This window comes from Prunus avium, chromosome 2 (assembly GCF_965620075.1).
Source record: "Prunus avium chromosome 2, drPruAviu1.hap1.1, whole genome shotgun sequence".
Lineage (NCBI taxonomy): Eukaryota > Viridiplantae > Streptophyta > Magnoliopsida > Rosales > Rosaceae > Prunus > Prunus avium.
The window spans coordinates 2,817,350-2,828,366 of record NC_142285.1 but is presented as its reverse complement, the minus strand read 5'-3'; the positions used below and the strand labels follow the sequence as shown (position 1 = coordinate 2,828,366).

The 11,017-nt window shown below is 37.1% G+C and overlaps 2 protein-coding genes across 2 annotated transcripts; one reads left to right on the top strand and one right to left on the bottom strand.

Moving 5' to 3' along the window:
• Positions 1-1,028: 1,028 nt before the first annotated feature.
• Positions 1,029-2,884, bottom strand: LOC110745750 (putative disease resistance RPP13-like protein 1). The gene is made up of 2 exons (XM_088247829.1): positions 2,699-2,884; positions 1,029-2,398 (listed from the first exon to the last, which is right to left on the bottom strand). Exon 2 carries the CDS (start codon positions 2,355-2,357, stop codon positions 1,170-1,172), a length of 1,188 nt encoding a protein of 395 aa, XP_088103955.1. The 5' UTR covers positions 2,358-2,398; positions 2,699-2,884; the 3' UTR covers positions 1,029-1,169.
• Positions 2,885-4,410: 1,526 nt separating this feature from the next.
• On the top strand, positions 4,411-8,070 carry LOC110763237 (DNA-directed RNA polymerase subunit beta (DUF616)). Its single transcript, XM_088249688.1, has 6 exons — positions 4,411-5,057; positions 5,473-5,690; positions 5,913-6,089; positions 6,175-6,330; positions 6,755-7,031; positions 7,580-8,070. The coding sequence occupies exons 1-6, from the start codon at positions 4,673-4,675 to the stop codon at positions 7,810-7,812; spliced, it is 1,446 nt and encodes a 481-aa protein (XP_088105814.1). The 5' UTR covers positions 4,411-4,672; the 3' UTR covers positions 7,813-8,070.
• The last annotated feature ends 2,947 nt before the right edge of the window (positions 8,071-11,017 follow it).

Below are 11,017 nucleotides of genomic sequence, written 5' to 3'. Positions count from 1 at the left end.
TAGACGGAAGGAGTCCACGATTGGATTCCGTATGTCTAAGATGAAGCTCTACAAAGGGCATACGTGGTCTCACGCACCTTCAAAGAGGATGTGTTCACAAAAAACACTGTTCACGAAGAACACTATTCATCTTGCTGAAATTTCCAGAAAAAATTTCCAGATTTTCATGATCATTTGGCCATCTTTGGAGACCTCTATCTCCTTCGTTATGCATCCAAATGACGCATACGATATATCATTGGAAAGCTCATGCAACAGAGAATATGCTAAGGCAAAGAAACAGCATTGAAAAACAATTTAACAGCATACAAACATGCTCTAAAAAACTCGAAAACAAACTGTTTTTCATGCTCTTTGGTTTCAATTTTTCTCCTAAACCACTTCTTTAAATTGTACGAAAATTTAAAGGTAAGTTCTCATCACATAGAGGAACATACTTCATGGAAAGAAAACATCAAAAAACAATCAAACAAAAAACGAAGTTTCTTGGTTCATGCTTTCATGGTAGTTCTTGTGGAAGAAAAAAAAACACATTCTCATGCATCATAACATGGCGAAAAACAAGCATACAAGCTCTGATACCACTGTTAATTATCGTTAATATATATTCGGAATAAGGTACTGCATACCTTGCGGAAGATTCCAAGTGAAAAACCGCTTGCAATTACTAGCCCACCGTGATGCTTCCACGTCACGAACACGCCAACAAGATTCTACACGTTCTTCGTCTCCAAGGTCGTTGGATTGGCTATGAAAGTTACTCCATTGATTCCACGTACCCAAGACCAAGGCTCTTGGTGAATTGCCTAAAGGAGAGTGTTTAGGGAGATATGAGGTTTCTCTCTTTGTGGGTGTAAAACTCACTACAACTCTTTGATATGCACTCACACTTCTTGTCTCACACACACCAACTTAGAGAGTATACACTAATGCTTCTCATCATCTCCTTCACTTGCACACACTCCATCTATTTATAGGAGTTGTTTTAGCTCATCTCAAGAGAGCATAAAACATGCACTAGTGCTTAAGTTGGTAGTGCACTAAAACAAGGTTTAGTGCCTTAAAATAAGGATTAGTGTAGTGCCATAAAACAAGGCTAAGTGCCTTAATTTGTGTAGTGCCATAAAACAAGGATTAGTGCATAATCATTGTTTTATTACATCTCCCATTCACCCACATAGGGTGTGATGACCTTGTTTTATTACACGAAGTAAAAGGCCGCCAAGAGTCCTAGCAGCCAAAGGCAATCCACTGCATCTTGCAACAATTTTCTCCTTGAGTGACTCGAAATTTGGTGGTATATCTCTGTTAACATTCCTGAATGCATGCTGCTCAAATACTTCAAAACAGACGTCATTTGACATAGGCTCCAAATTATGAACTAGAGTGCCAGCTCCCATCATTTTCGAAACTTCTGCATCACGCGTTGTCACAATTATCTTGCTTCCTGCTGCTCCATCGCGAAAGGGGGACTGCAGTTTCATCCATAGACCATAGCTACATGTGCCCCAAACATCATCCAAAACAATTAAAAACTTCTTCCCAGCTAATTCCTTATGCAGATACTGTTGAACCTGATTGAAATCTTCTGTAGGATAGTGCCGGGATGTGACTGATTCGAGAATTTTCTTTGTCACTCCTTCTAGGTTGAAGTCATCAGACACGCATACCCAAGCAGTTGGTTTAAATTGCTGGGTTGCATCAATTTCATTGAACACTTGTGCAGCCAGTGTTGTCTTTCCGACTCCAGCCATACCAACAATGGCAACTACATCGAAATTGACGGCACCACGCTCTTGTTTCGACAGAAATTCCACGACCCGCCTTTTGTCTTCCTCCCTTCCAATCACAGGTCCATCTGGTTGACTGGAACTGGGAGGTAAATTTTGACGTGCCTTAGTAGACGACGTCGTCCCAGTAATGATATTCAAACTAAGCTGGTCCTTTCGCTGAGATATCTGTTGTAAACGCTCAGTAATCTTCTGAATTTCTGAGTTCATTTTGTAGTTGAAAACACCATTAGGAACTGAGTTCCAGACCCTTCTTGCGGTGCCGGCATAATGTCCTAGCTCTGTCTCCCGTTTGAGGATTTTAGTAGCATATTTGTCCAATACGTCTTCCACGTCATAAGCTAAGTCCCTGAGATCATCCAGCCAAAGCTTCAGCGGCTTGCTCTCGGTGATTAGTTGCCTCTCCTCCGCCTCATTCAGAACCGCTCCAATTGCAGACAAGGTGGCAGTCCATTTCTGCAGCTTTTGGTCGACGCCCTTTATGAGTCCAAAGTACTTGAACACCTCACGACTCGCCAACTTGTCGACCAGCAGTCGAAGGAGTGCCACAAGATAAGCCTCTCCCATAGTTTCTTGAATTAGCAGGGAGAAGAAGCACTGAAAGAGTTCTGAACAGAAACAAGCAATCAAAGAAAACGTAAGGAGATGTCCAAGTCTCTGATTTATATCGCATGTATAATAAAAAATTCAGAACAACGTAACTAAAAGCATACACCCAAATAAAACAACTTTGCCAGTGTGGCTTCGGGTTTATATTGCCACCATCGATGACAGGGAAAAAAAGAATATAAATTCCATGAAAATCTCTATTGTGATATCTTACCAAATAGATGAAGAAAACAGGAATTCTGAGCAGATAAAACTAAAAGAAACAAAAAAAGGCACCAAACAGAATAAATCAGAAGTACCTGGAGTTTAAGTATCAGCAGCAGATTTCTTCAGGAATTACCAAATACAGGTGTCGCAGTGAAGAAGAAGGAAAATTCAAAGGCAATACACAGTAACACACTTTTAGAACCAAAGAGATCCAGAGAGTTTTGGAAATTCTTGTTCAATAATTAATGCAGCAAAGTTTCGAAGTCTTCGAGTGGAAAAATGTTTACTATCAAATACTTTTTTTATAACAAAAAAACAAATGCTTGTATAACGTAGTGTCCCACACGGTTTCTTTGACACGTTTACTTTTCTGTCCTTATGCGAAGATGGTATCAAAACAGATTCATCATAGAGCTGCCGTCCATCCTTATTGTATTTTTCTTTTGGGTTTTTCTTTCTGGGACAATTACCCTTGCAAGTTGCCTTCATTTTATATTTATAATATGTGGGAAATATTAATAATTATGTGCTGTTTACTTAGGACCGATATGTAATTTTATGTTTTAATAATATAAAACATATAGATAACCTCTAAATAACTATAGTCATACACAGATTAGTTTCGCAGAAATGGTGAGAAACTGTTTATGACATCTAAAAAACTTTTTGTGACATTTAATATGTGCAATAAAAAAAGATTTTAAGACGGGCATTTAGAAAAAAAAATAAAAACTTTTAAGTCACGTGTAGTGCATGTGTTAAATCATATTGTCTAGTTTCGTATCATCTTTGTACATGAAATCATGTTACATTTTTTACTTATTCTTTAGAAACTTAAAATGCTATAAATTCTCAAAAATACAAAATTTAGGGGAATCAGTCTTTTTTTTTTTCCTCTGTCAGTTTCCAGAGGTACATAATATGATTTCACAATGAACAAAAGTATAAAACACTTCTAACTACGATTAGATAGGTGAGTGAATCAAAGCCTAACGCCTCTCATAGTTTAGTTTTTTGCTTTCTTGTAGTCCTCCAAATTCAACAAAGCTCCACCTTTTATTTCATTGTGATTTGGCTCTTCTTAAGCTGTGCAAAACATATCATCGTTTGAAAAACAAATCTTAACGGTTTTCAAATTGTCCAAATCATTGGCATGGAGAGCTTCTTGAACATCAGGGCGATTCATATAAGCAAACACGTAGTGCTCGCTACACGGATCAAATTTCAATATCTGCGCTACAATTAACATAATAATGTTTCCCAAATTCACACAAATAAATATATATATACACACACAGGTAGCGACTGGATGATGTTCCCTCTGAACAAGATCATCTCTTGTCCCTCGATCGGCATGCCAGGCGGTTCGAAAGGCACTCATCTTTTGTTTTTCGAATTTAGCATTACGGTTTGTACTCTTGAGTTTAGGATTCCATATTCAAAAGCTAAATTTCATGGTTTAGTGTTTCATTCAGAGTCAAAAAAGAGGACAAATCCAACAGTGAGGAGTCCTCTTAAACAGAATTGTTCAAGTGCGGACATGGGCTAGCTAATGTCGGCATCGCAAACTATGATCGAGCATTAATACGTGATGTTCACACTTGATCAATAAAAATAATATCATAAAAAATTAACCATTATAGGTTAATTATTTTTGAACAATTTAATAAAACTGATGACTCAAATTAAGAGTATGCATGGTTTAAGGAAAAAATAATTTGAGTTCGGACAATACATAAATAATTGTATTTTAGAGGGTGAGAATTTGAATTTAAACCTCAATGTGACGATGGCCTAAAGGTTGGGTACTTTTATGTAGTTTACCCAAAATTAATTGATCCCTTCTCCTATCTGGCTGGGCAAGGGAGATTTCAAAAATATCAAACATTAAACTGTATCTCCGACCCAATCCCGTCGGCTCAACTTTCCAACGCTGAAACTATACAGGAGAATAAAGGAAGCTCAAAACTTGAATCAGTTTAATCTGAAAATCCCTAATTTCCCCAAATTTCATTTCCAATTCCAATCTTTACTTGCACAATTCTCGAAATCAACGCCATTGTCAAATGTTCAACAACAACAGCATATCAATCTCAGTCTCCGATGACGAACCGGACGAACTCGGCAGGATGCGAGTCCGAGTTCGAAGGAAGCGCAAGAAAACCGGCCACCGACTCAAGAACGAGTTCTTGCACCGAGTCGTTCGGAAGCTCGTCAGATACTGGGCTCTTCTAATCTTTCTCCCAGCCCTCGGGTTGCTTCTCTACGAGGCATCGAGGATCGGGAGGAAGCCGAGTTCGGTGGCCAACACAGAACTCGGTGCGTCAGAAAAGTCGACCTTGGTGGACTCGGAACTCAGTAACGTCACGAACCCGAGTTTGGAGAAGAAATCGGACGGGAATTTGAATCGGCTTGATGCTACGACTCGGGTTGTCGGAGGCGTTAGGCAACGTAAGTCCTCAGTCTTTTGTTTTTTTTATAATTATATTCTTTTTTCAATTGTAAGATGCTTAAACGAAATTGTGCTAAGAACAAATAAAGAATTTAAAAAAAAAAAAAATTGGTTTCTTTTAGAATATGATGAACGATTCTGCAATCTGCATACTGTTATAAGTTAGTTTCTCTGTTTTCCTACTGAAGTTGTAAGTTTCAGTTAGTGTAAGCTAGAATGGTGCCTTTTAGATTAATTTGATTGTCAATTATCATCACTTACTTGATACCCACATCAGTTTAGGATTGGGAGAGGCTGTGTTTTAGTGGAACTGATAATTGGGTTGTGTATTTTACTATGGTGGAAATTTAATTTAGCTAAAATTGGAATATTCAAGCAGTTCGATATGTGATGTAAATTTGTGGATAATATTAGGTTGCTTGAAGATCCTATCTCCTGAAGAACTTGAGCATCTGGAAATTCCTGTGCGTGAAGAGGCCAATAGTCCTGTTAGTAAAGTGTTATACATATCAGAGATTGATACTCCATTCTTAGAAGGGAACAGCACTCTGTCTCAAGAGCACACAGAGGCCACAAGATTTAATTTATTTACTGGAAGTCAAACTCTAGATCAAAGATCGAAAATGTTTAAGGTTATAAGCTGCATCTTTGTTTCTAGTCCTTGAACTGGTTTAGTAGTATATTTGGTCATTGTCATCTTAAGGATAAAGGTTCACAACAAGGCAACTTATTTCTTTGGATTTTGATGTAGTGCTATTTTCATTTTGAAGCATGTCAAGGCCTGATTTTAAACAGCAAGATAACATTTTGTACCATCAAGCAGTGTTCATATTTTAGAAATTTGTTGCTCACAGGTAAATGAAACTGTTAGTATGAACTGTGGTTTCTACGGTGAAAATGGAGGGTTTAAGATCTCAAATGAAGATAAAGACTACATGCAAAGTTGCAAGGTTGTAGTGTCCACATGTGCATTTGGTGGTGGAGATGATCTTTATCAGCCTATTGGAATGTCAGAGGCATCACTTCGAAAGGTGTTTTTTTTCCTTCCCTTTTCAGTAAAATATTACTGATTGCTATAGAAGTTCTCTGTTTTTATAAGGTACTGAATGAATGCAGGTTTGCTATATTGCATTTTGGGATGAAGTTACTCTAAGTACACAGGAATCAGCTGAACATAGAATAGATGGCTATGGATTTATTGGAAAATGGCGCATTGTGGTTGTTAGGGATCTTCCCTTTGCGGACCAAAGATTAAATGGAAAAATCCCAAAGGTAACAACTTTTAGAGTTGGCCTATATTATTATCTTTTCGCTCTATTATCATTCAGTTTGCCTTTGGTTCTATTTAACACAATATATCCTGATCACACTACTATCTCTTTTCATGTGTCATTTTCTTTTTTGTTTTTGGCAAAAAATTGTGTTTTTCATTATTCATTATCTTTTGACGTGTGACCTAATTTCTGTAATTGCTACCTTTGTTCTGTGTCCTGTGCATTAGTGAAGTCAAGTCAATTATGTTAATTTAAGCAGAAGAATATTAATCAAAGAGACGCTGATCTGTTCTTCATAGTACAATCAGTTTAAGCTGAATGTCAAATATCCTTGAAATCTTATTACAAGTACTAGTCTAATATCACATATAGGTGTGTGTGAATATCTATCTGAGACTTCCATGTTTTTTTTCTGGTGTTAGATGTTGGCCCATCGTCTTTTTCCTCATGCAAAGTATTCCATTTGGGTAGATTCAAAATCCCAATTTAGGAGAGACCCCTTAGGTGTGCTCGAAGCCCTTCTTTGGCGTTCAAATTCTGTACTCGCGATCTCAGAACATGGAGCTCGCAGTAGCGTTTATGATGAGGCAAAGGCCGTTGTCAAGAAAAACAAGGCCAAACCAGAAGAAGTTGAGGTGCAGTTGAGTCAATACCGCCATGATGGCTTACCAGAAGACAAGAGGTTCAACGGAAAGAAGGGTATGCTTCTCATTCCCTTGACTTCATCTCTCTTATGAAATATTGATATTTACGATGCTTCATAATTGTATTAAGCTCTTTTGCTTCTTTGTTGACTGTATTATTTTGAAATAGGAGTAGTTTAGCCTACTGCCTACCTTAATTCTGCATAAAAAGTTTACTTGCTGTTGGGTTTTATTGAGTGTGAATGTCTTAAAATGTTGACTTTGAGAAGTAAAAATCGAACTTTCAAATCAATGTAATTATTTAATTTCTGTTATCAGTTCTGTTTTTAAATTTTGTATATGACCTTCATCATAGTCATAAACTGATGCCAGTCTGTTATCCTCGACGTCAGTCCACTTCTTATTCATATTTGCCCAATCTGTGAAAGTGGGTTATGAGCCCTTGCCTGCAGTCTGCTGCCGCCAGTCTTATTTAGATACATGAGTTAAGAAATAACCATTCTTAAATATGAAAAACTCCATATCTACAGCATGTAGAAGCCTATGATCTCAATGTACTGCATTTTGTTCCTATGCTGAATCATATATTAATGCCCTGTGCAGCTTTAGCCGAAGCATCTGTTATTGTGAGGGAGCATACACCATTGACTAATATGTTCATGTGCCTGTGGTTCAATGAGGTGGTTCGTTTCACTTCTCGTGATCAGCTGAGTTTCCCATATGTATTATGGCGGTTGAAAGTACTCAAGAACATCAACATGTTCCCTGTATGCACCCGGAAAGATCTTGTTAATAGTATGGGCCACATACGAAAGGCGAAGCCACTAAGAAGTTGATGGTAATTGGGTAGTACTTCGACTTCTCAATTATTGAAATAGGGGTGCGCTGGGGCGGTCAGGCACTAGTAAATTCCTTCATTTGTTTGTAATGTCAATTGGTCGCTTACATATTTGAATTTCTGTTCATAAAATTTTACAGGAAAAATGGATTTTAGCTTTACCATTTGTTGTGTAGGACTTGCATGGACTTGAATGCGTGAGTTGTGCTTTATGGGTCTTGAGTTTAGCGTTTGAAGATCTATTTTTCTCTTTCCACATGACATGGTCTTGTTAGGGAATATGTTTTGAATTGTAGGTGTAAAGGGTACGGAACCTATCCCGACAGTCCAAAGTGAAAAAGAACAAATATTTTGTCTTGCAAAATGCCACATTGATCATTTCCTTTTCAAGTTCGATAGGGCTCTGAATTGTTCTAATTGTTGTAGCCAAATCACACCAATGAAATTATGAAATATTTGTTGTTCTCAATCTTCGGTGTGCTAAATCCACATAGACTTGTACATTTGGGAGGAACACTTCGGATTTCTGGGATTCATAAAGTCGTTCTCGTGAGGAATGCTTAAGAGGCCAATATGAGGGACAAGAAGCATCTCAATAAACTAAAAGAACTCACCATTGAATCTTACTTAGGTACAAGATTTTCAGGTTGGTTAGGACATCGATCTTCCTCTAATCTAGTGTCTTCAACTTCTCCGCTGCAAAAATTGTTGTTTGTTGCCATCACTGGGGTAGCTACCCTTCCTCAAAGAGCGTACTTATTTACGGGTTAAATGGAGTGGAGTCAATAGGTCCTGAGGTTTTTCAGTAACGGTACCTGCACAATCGAACCATTCAGGTCTCTTCAAGTTTCGAGCTTCTACGAAATGGAGGAGTGGCAAAAGTTCATATACGGATGCTGGTAAAAAAAAATGGGGATCCTTCCCCTTCCCCAAATAATTTATATAAAAAATTAACGAACCATATGCTTCTTACGTAGTTTTAGGATTATGACACACTATTTTTGCAAGTAGCATTTTCCTATTATAAATTATAATACACAACTCCTTTTTTCTTTTTTTAAATAAAAATACAAGTGATAGTTTAAACTATAAGAGGGAGGGGTTTCTCTCACGTACTTTCAAGATGTCATGAGGATTTAAACCTAAGATCATTGATATGTAAGTCATGGTCATTTTTCACTCGATCCTTTGACTTGTTTGGTCTGATTATAATACACACTGTTTGGATATGGTTAGAAATGTAATCTAGATCTTTCGGGGTATGACAGGGATTAGGTTTAGTTATAATATTTGTACATTGTTTGGGTGTTTTTTTTCAAGTCATTTAATTTTAGAACTCAACTTGGACCCAATTAATGTAGAAAGGCATGGGATTGGTGCTAGTAGAAAATACAATTTGGGATTGGCCCCTTCAAATAGTGGCAGGCAGTTGATTTAGATGAGTAATAAAATAATTAATCTTTTTTATAAAATAAAATAAAATAAAAAGTTCCGAAAAATATCAAAATAGAAGATAAAATGCATTTGACTAGTCTGAAATTGCAATTCGAGGAGACCACTAGTACAAGCTACGTTAGTTATGGATGTCGTAAGAGTGCACGTCTACAGGCTCCTCTTCCTCCAGTGAGTGCAGCGACCAGAAAACAATACAAAACCGTGTTGTTGACAATTTGAATTACATATGGCCTGGGCTGGATTCTGGAAACTCCTCGAGAGTTTGTAGCCCGCACGTGTTTTTATAGGTGTACGTAGTTCACTATAATGTTTCTATAGTTGACAACATTTTTTCGACCAAAAAAAATAGTTGACCACATTTGCTACCAATCTGACCAACACTACATCCACATATCATGTAGTGTATTTTCACAAACACTGGCAAGTGAGTGTTCCAACTTAAGATTATTAGTCTGTAAGTTAATGTCATTTTTCACTTGGTTGGACCTTGTTGACTTATGTAATGTATATCTTAGTTGCAATGGCGGAGCTAGTAGCTTGTCTTTTGGGGGGCTAGTACTGTAGTTTCAAGGTTTTATAGCCTTATATTTCAATTGATATAGTAGCAAGTGTTTAAGAGTTATTGGCTTCTTCATGGAGCTTGGGGGAGCCACGGCCACTGCGGGCCTGTATGTGGCTCCGCTCCTGCTTAGTTGCATAAAATACATGTATTATATATGTATGTACGTATTTTCATGTATTATTAAAATAAAGGACTAGAAACTATAAATTGTAAACAAATACCATTAAAATGTATAATGGCTGAATTTTTCACCGTATTATTTTCTAAAATTTTGTCAAATAATACACGTGTGTATTTTCTTCGTACTTTTCTCATGGTTTATATCATCTACGCCCAAAACTTTTCCTAGGGTAGTAACAAAATCGTACATCTAGCCAAACCGGAAAACGGGTGGGAAAAAAAGAAGAAAAAAAGATGCCCCGAAGCCGAGGATGTTTTACTCACCAGCTAATGTGCAACAAAAGATGGATGACAAACAACAGAAACGACCTGTACAAAGTAAACACATTATTTTGACCCCCCAAATAAAAAAGTCGTACCGTTTCATGGCCAATGTTTTTGTTTTTACAAACAACACCACGTACGTACGTAGTTTTGAAAATAAAAAAGACAATGACGGTGTGAATGCTGATCATGATTTGAGACAGGGATGCCCCAAGCACTTTCTAAGGCATTTACGGTATCCAAAACCTTATCATATTGCAAGACTAAAAATTCCCTTTCTATCTTAAAAGAAAAAGTGGAAAATAAGCATAGGATTCTTGCTGATGTTGTCTGTGCTAATACTGAATATGTGTCCAAAAATGATGTCATTTCCAGATGTTTATGTCTCTTGAGTTTACTTTAGAGTTTATGTGGAAAAGATAATACTTAAATAAAGGGTTTATTATATAAAATCCCTAAATTTAGCGGTCATTTCAAATTGGTGAAGTTTTGGAGATTTTAGGTAATTAACTCTTAAATAAAAGTAAAGAGAAAAACATAAAATCACACACCAACTAGTCTAGTGGTATTTTTCTCTAGTTAGTTAGAAGAGACATCAGGTTCGCTCACATAGATGTGAAGGCAGATATATATTTGTGATGATTTCGATACCTAGTTGTAGTCTAGTTTTATTATGAGTGTATTTGTCTATCGTTCGACTCCAGTTAGTTGGATAACGACCGTTATAAAAATATTTTGTATA